Source organism: Podarcis raffonei, chromosome 1 (assembly GCF_027172205.1).
Source record: "Podarcis raffonei isolate rPodRaf1 chromosome 1, rPodRaf1.pri, whole genome shotgun sequence".
Lineage (NCBI taxonomy): Eukaryota > Metazoa > Chordata > Lepidosauria > Squamata > Lacertidae > Podarcis > Podarcis raffonei.
In genome coordinates, this window is record NC_070602.1 from 23,203,642 (window position 1) to 23,222,273 (window position 18,632).

Consider the following 18,632-nt stretch of genomic DNA (forward strand, 5'->3'; position numbering starts at 1 on the left):
ATTTTCATCAGGTGAAAATAAAATGCCTAGAGCTAGTAGCTAGAGTATAAACATTCATATCTGAGAAACGATCAAATTTGTTATTTGTTACATAGGTTTTTTGAATTCATTGTTTCTGGGAGGGGGATTGATTTAGGTTAGATATTGACTCAAGCTAACATGCTTATATCCTTTTTTAATATTAACAAGTTATATGTAAGAGAAACATGGTATTTGCAGTTTTTTTAAACTAAAAATCTGATACGTTTTAATCATTTACTTTTATACACCCTGTTAAATAAAGTTTGGAGTTCATACACTTCAGGATAGCTGCTGTCGTGATAATTTAATCGTATTTCCTAGATGTTATGAAATGATTCCATGCAACTTCTACAAATACTCAATAAATACTGTTATAAACTATTTATTTAATAATGATGCTCAGAGTATATTCAAGATTGATTTGTATGATTCTAAAATCTAAATTTAAAGTTATAAGCTGGATTGTTGAAGCAGTTCATTTTTGTTTATGGGTTTGGTATTCCTTATTTAATATTCATTTATAAACTGTGGTTCATTGATTTAAGAATGTCTAATAAATTCCTATTAGGACTTCTTACAGTGGATCCAAATAAGAGAATTAAAATGACCAGTTTGAGATACAATGAATGGCTTCAAGATGGTAGCCAACTGTCATCCAACCCGTTAATGACTCCAGACAATTTAGGATCTTCAGGAGCTGCTGGACACTCTTATGTCAAAGCAACCTTTAATGTAAGCTCATATAGTCTTACTTTCTAAACATTAAACCATGTGCTTCTTTTGTCAGCCTATCATTTAAAGTGGGATGCACTTTAGTTCCATATACATTCAGAAATGTCTACAGCTTTATCTCAAACTGAGGATTCTTCACCTTGACCCCTGCTTTCTCTGTTAGTTCCAGTGGGGTTCTTGAACATGTGGATCATGATGTAAAACTGGGAGAATAGTGTGGGGGGAGGGGTAAATTGGAAGAGTTAACACTCAAACTACTGTTGAAAAAACCTTTGAGACATCAGGTCCTGTTTCTGGTTCTGCCAATAGTTGTCTGCCCCGAAGGTAATGATCTCCCTTACAAAATCCTTCCTGCTCACTTGTTCTTCTGGCTGAAGCCAGGGCTGCATTTATATATCAAACTAAATGTAAATAATAAATAAATAAATTTTGTTGTTTATACCCCACCCATCTGGCTGTGTTTCCCCAGCCACTCTAGGTAGCTTCTAGCAAAAATATAAAAAATAATAAAATGTCAGACATAAAAACTTCACTGAACAAGGCTGCCTTAAGATGTTTTCTAAAAGTTGTGTAATTCTTTATCTCCCTGACATTTGATGGAAGGGTGTTCCATAGGGAGGGCGCCACTGCTGAGAAGGCCCTCTGCCTGGTTCCCTGTAACTTTACTTCTTACAGTGAGGGAATCACCAGAAGACTCTCAGAAGAGGACCTTAGTGTCCATTCTGAATGATGGAGGTGGAGACACTCCTTCAGCTATACTGGGCCAATGCCATTTAGGGCTTTAAAAGTCAGTACCAACACTTTGAATTGTGCTTGGAAACATACTGGCAGCCTGTGAAAATCCTTTAGGACTGGTGTTATATGGTCTCGGCAGCCACTCTCAGTCACCAGTCTAGCTGCCACATTTTGGCTTGCCGATCGAAAGGTCGGCGGTTCGAATCCCCGCGGCGGGGTGCGCTCCCGCTGCTCAGTCCCAGTGCCTGCCAACCTAGCAGTTCGAAAGCACCCCCGGGTGCAAGTAGATAAATAGGGACCGCTTACCAGCGGGAAGGTAAACGGCGTTCCGTGTGCTGCGCTGGCTAGCCAGATGCAGCTTGTCACGCTGGCCACGTGACCCGGAAGTGTCTGCGGACAGCGCTGGCTCCCGGCCTATAGAGTGAGATGAGCGCACAACCCTAGAGTCTGGCAAGACTGGCCCGTACGGGCAGGGGTACCTTTACCTTTACTTTTATAAAGATTATAATAATAATACAAACATTATGACACCCATCTTTTGAGATTCAAAATCTGCATTAACGAAGGATAAAGGTACGCTGAAAAGGGCACTTTCTAAATCCAACCTTCTATACTTCTTTTCCTCAAAAGTACTTCTTAAACTATTTTTTAAAACCTAAACCAAATTCTCTTCCATTCCTTACTATTATTTGAGAAAAATGGTACCCTTCCCCCAAACCCTGTGCAACTCCCACAAAGCTAATAAGTTGTCAACTCTTATGCCCCAGCAGCCATTTCTGTCACCAAATCTACAACTGACTCCAGGCCTCATATTTAGCCAAGATATGGACTAAGCCCCTCAAATGGGTGTCAGAAGGCCTTAGTGTCACCACATTGTGTTTGATTGCTGCTGAGGTTCCAGCATCACTGATGCTTACTCTGCCCCAACCTTTAAAGCTGCATTTGCACTGGGTCTAGGTCTGACACGTAAAGGTGTGAGTCCATCAGAATGTAGTTTGCCTAGGACCTCTTGACACAGCCCCTGACACTAATAAGTATTTCCGGAAGAAATGGTGGAATGAATTAGGCTTGTTGCTTGTAGTATGGAAGCCTACCTCTCTTTCTGCTTTTAGGATACCTACCATTTGTGAAACTGCCAGGAACAATAGGTAAATTTACATTAGAAGCTAGGATTGTAGCCTACAACAATATTAAATGGTATATTAATTGTTGGATATTTAATCAAGTCTTTTTGCTAAAAATGTTTTGAAGTCCGTAATGCAATTCTTTAGGGGAAATATTCTTAATACTTTCATATTTAAGCAACTATAAAAACTGGTTTCAGTTTGAATATACACAAATGCATTTATCTTTTAAAATAGGCCTTTAACAAATATAAGAGGGAAGGATTTTGCCTACAGAATGTTGACAAGGCACCTCTTGCAAAAAGAAGGAAGATGAAAAAAACAAGTACAAGTACCGAGACTCGAAGCAGTTCCAGTGAAAGTTCTCATTCTTCTTCTTCTCATTCGCATGGTAAAACTACTCCTACAAAGACCCTGCAGCCAGCAATTCCTGCAGACAGCAATAATCCAGAGAGCATCTTCCAATTCTCTGACTGAAAAACAGAGATTTGCTCTGATGAAGAATTTGCTGGCATATGCATTCCTTTAAAAAGAATGTTTATATGTGTATGGAAAATCCAACTGATACCCTTTTACTGATGGAAGGACTTCTGATCCAGTGGAGGTGTCCACTAAAATAGGGGAGACATTCATTAACTCTATTCTGGAGTGTCCTCCAACTCTCTGGTGCAGATTCTTGGGGTGGGCACTGGAGACTGAGATGGGGAACTCAGTAAGAATTGAATCTCATCTCTTCTGTTAGCAAATGCCTCTGCGGGATCAAAAATCCTTCCGTAAGCACAAGATCACTTGTTGGATTCTGCCCATAACTTAAAGGCACACATTCTATTTTCTAATCTTTTGTTTCAGTCCTAGTCTGAAATAGGACATTTTAAAATACTGCTGTGGTTATAACCAGCATTGAAGTTGTTGAAGCTATTAATGAACAAAACTTGGGGTGGAGTTCAACATCATACTAATAAAACATTTTCCACCAGCACAATAATTTTTGCTTGCCAGACAGAACCATCTCCCCTCTCTCCCACCACCCCCCATGTGCTGTTCTGGGGGTTCTCCCAACTCTCCACATTTATGGGAGGAGCGGGCAGGGCACATGGGGGGAGGAGAAGGGGGAAGCCCAATTGTGCTACTGGGAGTCCCAGAACTGGCTTCCACAAGCACACTGGGTTAGTTGAATCCAGCCCTTGTAGTCCTTTGAGGTAACTGGACATGCAAAATGGGCTTTCTCATTGCTAGTTAAGGAAATATAGTTTCATAAGCTCTCAGAACTCCATTTACTAGCAGTGACTCTCCAGGATTCATGCAGACATCTTAATTAAGGTTGGTTTTCTTTGGAAATTTCTGTATATTAGAAAGATGACAGTATGATTTTAAGAGTCTTGAAACATAATGGCCAGGATCAAAAATAGTGGCTTCCCCATATGCAGCAGCTTTTGTCCTTATGCAGGTTTCCTGCATAAGGAAAATCAAGTCACATCCAAAGATAATTTTCAGCATGTGAAATGGATGCACAAATCCTTGCACAATACACAGGCAACATTTTTGCTGTTCAGGGCTTGGCAACTAGTATGCAGAACTTTGTGATTACTTCTTCTGTAGATTTTGGCCATTTCCTATTTTCTATTTTGAACGACTTTTGGGTTTTTTTAATAGCTTCTAATACAGTACTTATAAGAGGAACTTACTGTTTTCTTAGCATTCAGTGCTAAAAATATGACAAGATTTTCTGAACAAATAGGTTTATCTTATATATTTATGCCTCGTTGCTAAATATAAAAATGATTTTCTCTTAATTGCAGATTCTATATTCCTGCTATCATGTGTGGGTCCAACAATTAAGCATGCTGTGATATATCTGACAGTGTGCTATCTAGTTGTAGCATAATATTAGAGGTTTTAATGATACGTAATGCTTACGCATGATTTGGTACACCTATAATTGCATTTGGTGAGTAGCTGAACAAAGTGAAAAATGCCTTTTGGAGATGCTGTGTAACTTAGAGATGCTCTAGTAACTTCAGTGAGAATTATGAACTTATTACATCATTCTGCTTTGCAATATTAAGCTTTTGTTTTCTTGCCATGATTTCCATACCTATACGCAATACTCTTCAGATTTTGCCTCCTCTCATGTTGGGGCATGTTTTGACTTTAAACCATATATGCACTGGGAAAACTAAAGGGATATTCTATCAAACACTGTGCTTCGCATTTGTACACTGTGTTTGTAATACGGTAAGATTTCCTACCGTGGCTGTAATATATTTGGAATCATAAATGTGACTTACTGATGCATTTAAAATGTTAACATTTTTAATTGTGAAGCATAATTTCTCAACATATGCAGAGCACTTCTACAGCACCTGTGCTCCAGTCTTGCAAAAAGTTATTGAGTAGTCCCATTGTGAATTCTTTGGGGCAGTTTATTTGCATGATCAGAGAACATCTGGTCGTTTGTAAAAACACCTTGCTGCATTGTAAAATAAACTAGATCCAAATCCTATGCAAAAATTTATATATATATATATATATATATATATATATATATATATATATATATGGCTTGTTTACAAAGTTGCATCTATTATCAGTGTTTTGAGAAACCTAATGCAGGCTTACCTATGGAAATTGGTGGAAAACTGTCTTGAAAAGACTATATTTTTCTGTGTTGCTGTAGTGTAATTGGTAGCACTTGCATCAGGAATGAGATAAATGGTCCAAGAGGTATTTTTTGTGTGGCTTTCTAGATTCTTGTTAGCATTCTTGCAATCAAGTTGTCATTTACGAAAAAGTTAAGATTCTGGCTCTTGTTGTAAAAGTAGCCTTGCAGATCTAGTGATAGAAACTAGAAGGCTTGTAATTTAGCAACAGATGAGCAGTGTGATCTTTTGCATGTTTGTTAATGCATGCTTACTTAAAAGCACAAGCTGCTGAGTTCAATGAAGCTTAACTGACTAGCAAAGATCATATAATTGCAACCATAATTATTTTGTCCCTTGAGGTGGCTTAAGTGACTTAATCATTTGACATCCTAATCTGAGTTTGTTCACATTTGGAGTTGTTAATTCCAAGATCCATACAGCACAGAATTAACACAGCTTGTTCACCAGATGTGCCTTGGCTTCCACACTGTGTTTAGGAACTTAAATTATGCCTGCAGTCTATATATTCAAACATGGACGGGACAGAAGCTTGTACTGCTTTTCTTTCTTTCTTTTTTCATTTTTAAGGTAGATAAGCTGGAACACTTAGAAGTTTCCAGTGTGGCCCTGGTGCTAAAGAAGTGGCACATCTTTGAGTCTGATAAGTTCTCACAGTTTATTTATATGAATTACTTAGGCTGTAGTCTTTTGCATACTTACTTGGAAGTAAGCCCCATTGAATTCATTGGGGCCTAATTCTGAGTAAATATGCATAGGATTGTGCTCTTAATTGAATCCTTTGAGATAAATTGCCACAGAGTTTCTACGCTGATGGAAAATATGAAAACTATTGTTTACATTATCCGGATCTTTATATTTTAAAGTTTTATGCGATGATAGCACAAATAACTTAAAGTAGTAGTTTAAGTTAAGCTGTTCAGTACTATGCCAGCATTTAGTTTGGATTCACTTGTGAATCTTTGAGAATATGACCTTCCCTCCCCAAGCCCCCCATTGTATTGACCTATACAATGGAACATTTTCTCCGTAATAAATCAAGGCGTCATGATTTTGCAAAAAGCACCAATTAATAGATGAAATCTGTTTTAAGGTTCAGTAAATTAAACAGAAATGTTTTGCTATACTTCTTTTGATTTTCCATTTCACTTTTAAGATTGATTAAAATGTGTACTTTTAAAATGAAGTCCTAGTGGCTCAGCAGATTAAATTGCAATGCGATGAGCCCTAGTTTAAATTTATATATAGTTTAAAATAATTATTTTTAAAAAATCTAGTCCCTTTTGGAGAAATCCAAATAAATGGTGTTTTATATTAGAATAGTTTCATTGATATTTGGTAGGACTTCATAAAATGTGCAAAGTAAAATAATGATTTAATTTCTCAGGAAAAAGGGGAGTTTGTATTTCCATTGTTCTCTTGCACAGGCAGCTATCAAGAAAGATCGTGAACATTTTTGTACTCTTGGGAGCGGATTTTATCTGATAAAAGCATAAGTGGGTGCAGAGCACAACTTTCATTATGTTTTTGTTCAAACAGATATGTTTTCAAAATTTTGAATGTGTACACTATATAATTTTATTGGTTACATTTTGAAATAGGTATAATATGCTAAGTAGAGAAAGTAGTATGATAATAGTGGTTAGAGATTAAGTGGTACAGATGCAGTTGTGTTGCCATAAATGCTTTTATGGTATTGTTACTTGCATCGGACAATTAATTAGTTTAATAAAATGTTATTACTTTAAGTTGATAGAAAAAAAATACTAAAAGCGTGAAGCAAATAATTTCTTATGGCTTGATCCTGTTTAGTGTTCAGTCTTTCAGGCAAATGGATATTGTTTCCTGTCCGCAGTGCAACAGAACTGGGGGCAGGGCTGTGGATGACTTCCTTCTCTGACTAATTTCTTAATTGATTCTCCAGGACACCAGTAAGGTTGGTGCAATATTATTTTAGTAAACTCCTCCAGTGAAGCTAGAAAACTTTGTTTTTCTTTGTTTTCATTTCAAGAAAAAAATGTTATAATATATTTACAGAGAAAATATTTGTATCAGGTATACATAAAAACAATCCATATACACTATTACATGGAGGAAGCAGGGAAGATGTGATTTTGAGGAACCAGGCAGGGCGGGGGCGTTGCAAGGAAAAGGGGAAATAAATGAAATTTTCCATCTGCCTTTGGGAGAATTCTGTTCTGGGCAAATCTGGATCCTACCTGATAAACCAAACAAGGATAAAATGTAAACCCCAAATTTTATATAACTAATCAGGGTTTCTTTTCTACTAGAGTAAGCAATGTAAACACACAGATACTGGTATGGCTAAATATATAATTTTCTGTTGTGTTTATCTTAAGGCTTATATTGCTACAAAAGAGAAGATAATGTTGATTTGTGGCATGAAACAGAATTGTTATGATAGTTATCTGTGTGCAAAGCTTGTTCCCCTTAATTGGTTTTGTGTCCTTCACTAGTTAATGTTTTTATGCTAAAATCCTTTACATGGTTAACTGGGAGTAAGCTCCCTTGAACTCTGTGGGATTCATTGCTGAGTAAATATACATAGGATTGTGTTATCCATAATCCTGCATAGTCAATTGAATGTTTAATTCAGTTGAACTAAAATCAAAACAATAGGCTTTATTTACTTCCATCTCCTTTTTTATTGACTTAGTCCATCCAGCCCAGTACAGTCTGAATGGCAGTAGTAGATCTCCAGGATCTAAGGCAAGGCTCTTTTCCAGTCTTGCTACTAGAGATTATTTAAACTGAGTTGGAAACACCCCCTTTCTAGTCAATTGTGGCACTAATATAGAAGAGTTTGCCACAAAAGGTTGATGTGTTAGGTGACATAATACAATTCCGACACCCTTATTTGTAATCCAGTTAGCTCCATTTTAAGCATGTTTGTTCAACTTGCTGAGAATTTTCTGTCCTTTTCTATTGTTAAAAATATAATAAATGTAAGCATATTGTTTGCTAGATGTTAAAGATATGCACTAATTAGTCCCTAACATTTCTAAATAAAGTTCTTAATTATGACAAATATTTAGAAACAGCATAGCCAGATCTTATATGCTGTTTTAGGCTTATGCAAAAGGCATGAACTGAAAGATGTATAGATGGATAAAAAGTACGTTAAATGTTCATTGGGATATTTCTAGAAGTTTAGGAATAATTAGTGCTTTAAAAGTGCTTTTGTTTTTAAAGCCAAGAAATCTTTTTGATTGATTGGTCTCTCCAGTTTTATATTTTATATTTATATAAATTCTTCTTACAACTGCCACTCCTCTTCAGACTAGCCCAATAGCACATTCCGTGTCATCTGTCCTGCATCCCTCTATGGGTGACACTGCATGTTTGGCCAAACCTTCTCCATTGGATTGGGAGACTCTTCGGAACAGTGAGGGTGGTGGCGTAAACAGGGTGGAGCACTTAGAAATCTCTTGAGGAAGCCTCAGCCATTTTAAAGTGGTAGAATGAATGGGAAGGATGAAAAAGCCATGTCTCGAGAGAGCTGCAACTGCTTGCAGCATATTTATTTTTGTGGTGGAAGAAAGTTTGCTTTGCACAATGGAAGGGGATATATCCAGCACATTAAAAAAAAAAATCAGTACAAGTTCTCCCAAAATAATTGGGAGATTGATTTTTCACATTTCCAGTGATGTTATAAGCACACCTTTAGATGCTTATGATGCTTGTACAATCCCCTTCCTCAAAACACTTGCAGTGACAACGGAAATGCTAACTGCTGGGGGGGGGGAGTGATATCCCCTAACCAACGACCAGCATAAGAGATAAGTATGTTCCTGAGATACTATCACAAACATCATTTTGACTGTAATTAATTTGGATGGCTTTAAGAGCAGGTTAGACAAATCCATGGAATACAATGCTGTATCAGTGGCTACTAACCATGCTGCCTCCACTGTCAGAGGCAATATGAATGCCAGTTGCTGGGAACTGAAGGTGGGCAGAGTGCTGTTGTTCTTGTGTCCAGCTTGCAGGCTTCCCAGAGGCATTTGGTTGGCCACTAGGAACAGGACTTTAGACTAGATGGGCCATTGGCCTGATCCGAAAGGCACGTCTTTGGACCATTGGCTTGTCTTATGCTCCTAGCAACTCCTGAGTTTTGTACTGGTACTTTCTTCAGAGTATGTGCTACAGTTAACCTACTTGGCTTGTGTAGCAGATCAGGGTAAATAGTGTTCCATAATGGTTTTATAGATTTTATAGATTTGGTAAATCAGAAAAATAAGAATTGAAAGGAAAACTAATACTATAAGAGAGAGAGCTTGTCTCTTAAATTATGACATTTCATTTTTAAAGGTTACACCCAAGAATAATGACACTTCTAAATAACTTCTTTTTACATTTGTAACATGAGGCACAATTTTGGTATGTACTCTTGAATATAATTCCCCCCCTCTTTATTCTAAAATGAATGGGTTTCTTAACAATTTTATTTCCTTTCCTTTGCATTGTTACTCCTTTATTTCTGAAAGCACTTGGATATAACTCCCTAATAGTTACCACAACATTAGTCAGAGTTCTCCAAATATCCTTTATTAACAAATGCTATTTGTGTTGTTCTAGGAGATAGTGTATTATTTATTGTATCTGTATTTAAGTATAATGTACAGTTGAAACCCACAACACATTTCCAAGTGTATTGTGGTAAATGTAATGAAGCAGTGTAGGATAAATAGTGGGGTTTTTCCTGTAAATGAACGATCTTCTTATCTCCTATTAAAACATATGTAGAGTCAAAGTATATGTGTCACATGGAAATCAGTGTGGGTCCTTCCCACACCCTGATCCAGTGACAGGATTGTAGTCCTTATGTAGCAGATTAGCTTGATAAGAGGCACCTGAATTAATCCTTGACTGTAAAGGTCTGAAGCCAAGGTGAAGCAACTAAAAAAAACATGGACACCTCTAGCACCAATAACCTGGAGGAAATGGGAACCTGGACTGAGTTGGTAGACCCATGATTCACCTGCTTGGCAGATGATTAGCATGCATAGACTATGCCTGCCTTAAATTTAGGAAGAAATCAATATACGGTATCCTAATTCGATAAAATGCTGTGGAAACATGGAAAAGGGATTGTCAGGCTGCTTCCTCCCCATAACCAGCTCTGCCCATTTTGAGTACAAAAGCAGCTTTGGCATGAAGACCTATTTGATCATCATGGTTGGATAGTTTCTAGGATCAGGGTATAAGAATAATTTTTCCCTTTGCTGTTGGCCTTTCAAAATGATCAGATGTGCTCATGTAACTTTATGAATGCTCTGTCGCATCAGGAAAGGGGCGTATGGGAGTTCTGGTAATTCAGCAAGTGCATTCCACTAGTCTTCTATGTCAGTCTGAGTAGGGCATCTGACTGCTTTAAACCACTGCTGTTTTTAGCTTTTGTAATTGGATTGCTTTATTTGTATCTTGGACATTTGTTTTACAGTCTTAACTATATTTTGTAAGCTGCCTTGGGAGGGCTTTGCCCTGAAAAGCAGTATATAAGTACTATTATAGAAGTCTGCAATCCTAATCTAAATTACCTATTAGAAAGCCCCATTGAGTTCAGTAGGATTTACTTCTGAGTAGGCATGGCTAGGGTTGCACTGTAAGTGTGTTTAATGGTGTGTGTTAAACTTGAGACTAATTTCTCATATGCTGAGGCTACTGTGGGTACAACTGATGGATGTGACTATATATTGGAAAACACATCAGGAAAAGGGAAGAAAATAGAACAAGGTGCATCTGAAGTACTGAGTAAGCTGGAAGCTGTTGACACGAGGATTGCATTGTGAAGCACAAGCTTTTGCTTTGCTTAAGGAGATAACTATTTTTAAACATTTAACTGTAGATCAAATAAGCAAGATCTTTGTGGTTTTCACAAAGAACCTGCTTGTTTTGTAAACTTTAACACTCTACTGATATTTTAAATGTATATTTCCTTCGTACGTTATCTCTATTTGTGAAGTTGTTAATATATAACATTTTGGGAACTATGATAGAAACATATCTATCCATAGAATATCTTTTTTTAAATATGCAAACTTTGTACCATGATAGAATTTTAATTTTAATTATTAATTTACAGGTTCTTATTAGATATATAATAGGTTTTTTCTTTTTTCATGCAAATATAATATATACAATAAAGGCTTTTATTCAGACATCTTCCCAAAGTGTAATATTTATATGGTTTATATGCAAACAATTAACAGTAGTTTTAAAATGTTGGGATTGTTTCATTCTAGCTGGGCTAGAACTTGCTAACTTACTGTGTACAGTGGAACATAGGCTCCTTTAGAATTATTTTGATGAAAGAAGAATTTATGTGTTTTTCCTCCTCCAGCATCCCAATCCCCAGGGTTACATATATATCACACATTAAGCTGTGTTAATCTTTCTTGGATTCTTTATTACTGTTACAGTCGATACTGCCATTCAACAGTTTCTAAATACTGTACACAAATTAAAGGATTTTATACTATTTACTTTTAATTGTCAGTGTTGACAAGTATTTGTGTAAATGTTAACAAAGATGCATGCTTTTTACATGTCTTTAATTTGGTCTCCCTTTATTTGGCAAGTCTTGAATGAGTTGTATCAACTTCAAAAAGCAACAAAGTTGAAACTTGCATTTGTCAAAAAAAAAGTCTTGAAGTTTGCTGAAATGTTTTATGTGTGGATTTAAATTTTAAAAGCAGTAAGGGCTTATTACAATTTCATAACTGTGTATATGTTCAAATATATTTGTTCTACCCTCAAAAAATAAACTTGTCTGTGTACAAAGTACTACATGTGTCATCAGTTTATTTGTTTATTTATCAACAATGTATTCTTTGTAGTGTACACTTTGCTGAAATACTAGTGTTTGTTACACTTCTAAAACTAAGAACCAGATGTTGGGGGTGGAAAATGTTAGATTTTCATCACTGCTGGAGCTAGGGCCCTTTCACCCCAGTGCCTTGCAGGCTAGGGCCAAGGCAGCTGGCCCAGGCTGCTGCTCAGCTGGAGGGCAGGAGGGCTCCCCCAACCCCAGCTGGGCTAGCCCCAAGACCTCTGCAGCATCAGGTTTTGCTCAGCTGTGCCGTAGAAGAAGCCTCCCCCCACCCCAGCTGATCCAATGCTCCTGAGGCACCGTGGTCACTCACATGGTGGGGGCAGTTTTGCGGAGTCCCCACCCCACTGCCGGCTTGGGCAAGCCAGTGCCAGACTGGGCTAAATGCTTGGCTGAAGGGAGCGGCAACTGGGTGGTCCTCAACTGTGCAATTTAAAGATGCAGAGGGAAGAAAAAGGTGTATCCACTCCTCTACTATTGGAGCTTGATTCTCCCTCTGCGCCATAGGAGGGCAGACCGCCATGTCTGTTTCACTCAACGGTATATCGCTGGTGCTGCATTTCTGAGTCCCTCTGGATGAAGTTGTGCTGCTAGCAGAGGGACTCAGGAGCAAAGCGGTTTCATCAGTGATATACCACTGAGTGAAACCAACATTGTGGTCTGCCCCTCCTACCGTTCCTTGGCGATACATTGATAGTGGGTGGAGACTTAAGTCTAGAAATTTGTGTCTTGGCTGAAGAACTAGAGTATAACAAGAAGGGTGATGTCATGCAAGAAAGGAGTTTTTAACTCTTCCACTCCCTGCCACAGCTTCTTTTCCCTGTGCTGCAGTTTTTGATGTGTGTTTGCTATACATTGGCAAAGGGGCTGGCATTCAAAGGCGTTTGAGGATCTATTTCATTAGGGGTAACTTCTGTTGGTCTTTAGGTGCCAGGAGACTTTTTTTGCTTCTTATTTATGACTGCAGCTGAAGAAGATGAAAACAAGCTCCATACCATTGGCTTTCGGCTTTTGGGTTAGGACCCACTAGTACAGGGGTCAGCAAACTTCTTCAGCAGGGGGCCGGTCCACTATCCCTCAGACCTTGTGGGGGGCTGGACTATATTTTGGGGGGGGTGGTTGAATGAATTCCTATGCCCCACAAATGCATTTTAAATAAAAGCACACACTCTACTCATGTAAAAACACCAGGCAGGCCCCACAAATAACCCAGAGATGCATTTTAAATAAAAGCACACATTCTGCTCATGTAAAAACACTCTGATTCCCAGACCGGATTTAGAAGATGATTGGGCCGGATCCGGCCCCCGGGCCTTAGTTTGCCTACCCATGCACTAGTGAGTCACAGGCTGATCCAAGGTGGGTATCAACAGGAGCACTACCACCATGTACACATATGGAAAAGGATTAATCATAGAATCATAGAGTTGGAAGAGACCACAAGGGCCATCGAGTCCAACCCCCTGCCAAGCAGGAAACACCATCAGAGCACTCCTGACATATGGTTGTCAAGCCTCTGCTTAAAGACCTCCAAAGAAGGAGACTCCACCACACTCCTTGGCAGCAAATTCCACTGTCGAACAGCTCTTACTGTCAGGAAGTTCTTCCTAATGTTTAGGTGGAATCTTCTTTCTTGTAGTTTGGATCCATTGCTCTGTGTCCGCTTCTCTGGAGCAGCAGAAAACAACCTTTCTCCCTCCTCTATGTGACATCCTTTTATATATTTGAACATGGCTATCATATCACCCCTTAACCTCCTCTTCTCCAGGCTAAACATGCCCAGCTCCCTTAGCCGTTCCTCATAAGGCATCGTTTCCAGGCCTTTGACCATTTTGGTTGCCCTCCTCTGGACACGTTCCAGTTTCTCAGTGTCCTTCTTGAACTGTGGTGCCCAGAACTGGACACAGTACTCCAGGTGAGGTCTGACCAGAGCAGAGTACAGTGGCACTATTACTTCCCTTGATCTAGATGCTATACTCCTATTGATGCAGCCCAGAATTGCATTGGCTTTTTTAGCTGCCGCGTCACTGTTGGCTCATGTCAAGTTTGTGGTCAACCAAGACTCCTAGATCCTTTTCACATGTACTGCTCTCAAGCCAGGTGTCACCCATCTTGTATTTGTGCCTCTCATTTTTTTTGCCCAAGTGCAATACTTTACATTTCTCCCTGTTAAAATTCATCTTGTTTTGGCCCAGTTCTCCAATCTGTCAAGGTCGTTTTGAAGTGTGATCCTGTCCTCTGGGGTGTTAGCCACCCCTCCCAGTTTGGTGTCATCTGCAAATTTGATCAGGATGCCCTTGAGTCCATCATCCAAGTCGTTGATAAAGATGTTGAATAAGACCGGGCCCAAGACAGAACCCTGTGGAATGGGTCCCCAAATTTAGAGGTGAAAAGTGCGTCCTGGGTCTGAAAAGTGAAGAATACTGCTCTACACCATGCAATTAGTAATTTTGTTTAAAAATTCCTTTAAATCTCTTATGGGTGATTTTTGTTGTTGTTTAAGTCCAGTCTTAACCAAGTAAAGGTTACTTCTCACCTGCACTTCCCCCTCCCCCCAAGCTCAATCTCTTGTATTTTTATTACAGTTTTGTTGAAATCAGAATTATGCTCCTCATACAGCAGCATAATGGTGCTTCTCATTTCTTATCCATGTACTGCGTTGTATTCTGTTTTCTTAAGTCTCAAAATCTTTCTTTTGGGGAAAGCTTTTGGACCTGAAGCATCTTTTTGTGTGTGTCCCCCCCCCCCAATATTATACGTATTACCTCTTCTTTAAAGATTGAATTTCTTTCCCACTAACAATCTGGAATGTGTTTTGTTTTGAACTGACCTAGTGCTCAGAAAGGCTATAACTCCACCTTGGTAAGCAGCCAGTTACAAATGTTTGCTTTAGATAGCAGCTTGCTGTACATCTTCTGCGAAGAGAACGACAGTAAAAGTGTTTCAGAGTGCTTGCTTTATTTAATGTACTGGCTAAAAAATATTATCTTCAGTCGTAGCACAGGTAATATCCAATTTTTACAGGTTATCTTGGGGCTGTACATACTTCTGTAAATATTCAGCAAGATACTTTGGGGCCAAGTTCACAGGCATAACAAGGAAGATCCTCTACACAGAGTGTTTGAGCCATACACACACACCCTCGTACATGCACAATGTCTTCTGTGACCTGAGGAATATATAAATAGGGAAACGTCAGTGCCAGCCCAAGACCTTATGGCACCTGAGGTGAACCGCAAAATGGTACCTTCTTTCCCCACCAGGGAAGAAGAGGTAAGTGAATAATCAGGAACAGAGAGGGAATACATACATTGGGATCTGCTGCCCCTATGCATCCTGCCACCTGAGGCAATCGCCTCACCTTGACTCTTTGGTGGGCCCGCCCTGGAAAGAATCGTGGAAATGTTAATACTACAAATGTACGCTCGCTCCCAAGAGTCGGAAGGATTGTTGTCTCACTATGTATAGAGGATCACCAATTTCATAAGTTCATAAACTACCCTCTTAATGGGCTTAAGCCTACCTCATCATCTGTGTAAATTTAGTAACCCAGTCTCCAGTGGTTCCAGCTCTAACCTAGGGTTTGGTTTCCTAGGATGGCAGGTCAATGGAGACTATGGTTTCTTTAAGATAAATGCTTTTATTTACACATATATACTAACTGAGCATAGAATGAGAGGACTCACAGCATCCCAACAGATCTTGTCTCCTGAATAGGTTTCCAGGGAAGGCCCACAAACATAGCTTTGGATCCCACACACTAGAGAGGTTTTGCCCTTCCCCCCAGCTTCTATTTCCTAGGTTGACAGTGGCATATAGTCAGATGAGGTGGGTTGGGAAATGCCTACCAGCTCCTAGAAAGCACCATCACATCGCAACCCATCTCTTTAGCTGACCTCATCAGTATCTTAAAGAGTTAACCATAAAGTCATTAACAGGGGAACTGGTTTGAGCATAGATATCATCCAGATGACACCCCCCACAAATCCTGTAGCAACACACACACACACACCACAGGACAAATATTTTCTGCAGCCCAAGAAAATGCAAGGAACATTAGTTGGTAAGACTGCAATCCTAAACACAAGAGAGCACGACCCGTTGCACATGGGGTGCTTACTGCTAATATAGCTATGCTTCCTTCAGTGGCGTAGTGTGGGGGGTGCAGGGGGGGCCGGGCGCAACATCTGGGGGGGTGCACTCGCAGCTCTCTGCCCCTCCCGGGTTAGGGGGCGCAAATTACTTGCCTTGCCCTGGGTGCTGACAACCCACGCTACGCCACTGGCTTCCTTATTTTCAGTGGCTTCTGGTTTTGAATGGATACACTTCTGATTTGAACTTTTATTCATTTGCATTCTACGCAGAAGTGGGATTTTGGTGCAGCACACATGCAATCTGAGCAGCTTTACACATCTGTACTACATACCCCAGGGCTGGGGAGCTTGTGGCTCTCCATATATTACTAGACTTCAGCTCCCCTCACCCCTCACCATTAACTACGCTGCTGGAGACAACCATCTGAAGGGCCACGGGTTGTCCACTCTGGATGTCTGTACACAACTAAATCCATATGACAAGCAGAGGGATCATTGCAGTAATATTCTCTGTTTATCACGAGTGGCTCTTTCATTTTCCTTTTGCAGGGACTAGAGGAACAAACTGCAGTAAAACTGAAAAACAAAGTTCTTACTCAGAAGACAGCAGACAGAACACAACATCAAGGCAATTGTGCATGCACAGGGCAGTCTTTGAGAGATATGTGTACACACGATTTTGCAGCTTTGGATCCCAATTTCAGTGTGAACTGGAAGTAGAGTAGGGTAGTGTTGCAGAAAAGTGATGCCTCTCTTAAATGCTTCGTTTCTTCGGAGAATGGGTAGAACCCTCCACCCTATTACTGATCGTTGCTTTTGAACTAGACTTCTGCTAGACCAGGCATAGGCAAACTCGGCCCTTCAGATGTTTTGAGACTACAATTTCCATCATCACTGACCACTGGTCCTGTTAGTTAGGAATGATTGGAGTTGTAGTCCCAAAACATCTGGAGGGCCAAGTTTGCCTATGCCTGTGCTAGACTTACTAAGAACTTAGGTAAGGTAAAGGGACCCCTGACCATCAGGTCCAGTCGTGACTGACTCTGGGGTTGCGGCGCTCATCTCGCTTTATTGGCCAAGGGAGCTGGCATACAGCTTCCGTGTCATGTGGCCAGCATGACTAAGCCGCTTCTGGCAAACCAGAGCAGCGCACGGAAATGCCGTTTACCTTCCCGCCAAAGCGGTACCTATTTACCTACTTGCACTTTTGATGTGCTTTCGAACTGCTAGGTTGGCAGGGGGCTGGGACCGAGCAACGGGAGCTCACCCCGTCACGGGGATTCGAACCGCCAACCTTCTGATCAGTAAGTCCTAGGCTCTGTGGTTTAACCCACAGCGCCACCCACGTCCTTACTAAGAACTTATTAGGTATATATTTCTCAACCACTTCCTTCTGGCAAAGTAGCTCAATATGGAATACAAAGGGGCTTTCTTTGTATTAAAAAATACCCTACATTTGTTGGAAATCCTTATATACATAACCATTAAAGGGACAGGGTAACCTCCTGCCCCTGCATGCTCACATTGCCCAGGGCTTGGGAACATGCCCTTGTGGTTAAAAACAAAATAGAACATAAGCAGAGCCTCCTAAATCAGGCCAATAGCCTATCTAGTCCAATATCCTTTGGTGGCCAACCAGATGGCTGTGGGAAACCCAAAAGCAGGATTCAAGCACCAGAGCACTCCCCTCTCCTGGGGTTTCCAGCAACTCCTATTCAGAAGCATTGCTGCCTCCAGCTGTGGAGACAGAGCATAGACATGATGGTTAATAGCCTCTGATAGCTCTCTCCTCCATGCATTTGTTCTCTTAAGGTCATCTAGCTTGGTGGCCAGGCACTCTCATGCAGGCCTCAGGCAGCAGATTTTGGATGTTTTGTTACTATTTTATACCACCATGAAGGCATTGCCTGGATATTGTGTTTATATATAAACAAGCAAACAAAATTAGTTTTATGCCAGAAGTACAATCTTTACCTTATGGACTCTGTTTCTGCCACAGCATGACTATGACCTGACACGATAACTGTCCCTTTCCATTGCATGGGGTTTTGTGGCTAGCACCAGTTCAGAGTGTTTGTCATTCAAGTTTTTGTTTTTATTGGATGTGTAATACCAGTCCAATTCAAAATTGGGTTTGTAAAGGCCAGAATTCTCCTTAATGCAACACCACTGTAGGCAGCATGTGTATCTACCCTATATGGTATACTGTGTCCAATTCTGGGCACCACAATTTAAGGAGGATGTTGACAAGTTAAAACGTGTACCGAGGAGGGCAACCAAGATGATCAAGGGTCTGGAATCAAGCCTTATGAGGAACGGTTGAGGAAGCTGGGTATGTTTAGCCTGAAAAAGAGGAAACTGAGAGGAGATATGATAACCATCTTCCAATATCTCAAGGGCGTCCACATGGAAG

General features: G+C 40.0%; 1 protein-coding gene across 1 annotated transcript in view; it reads left to right on the forward strand.

The window, feature by feature from the left end:
- The window catches only part of RPS6KA5 (ribosomal protein S6 kinase A5), a 41,286-nt gene extending 29,207 nt beyond the window's left edge, over window positions 1-12,079 (forward strand). The window contains exons 16-17 of the mRNA XM_053377011.1: window positions 590-753; window positions 2,850-12,079. Coding sequence (XP_053232986.1) covers window positions 590-753; window positions 2,850-3,089 — 404 coding nt within the window. The 3' untranslated portion in view covers window positions 3,090-12,079. The remainder of the gene's footprint in view (window positions 1-589; window positions 754-2,849) is intronic.
- Window positions 12,080-18,632: the final 6,553 nt, after the last annotated feature.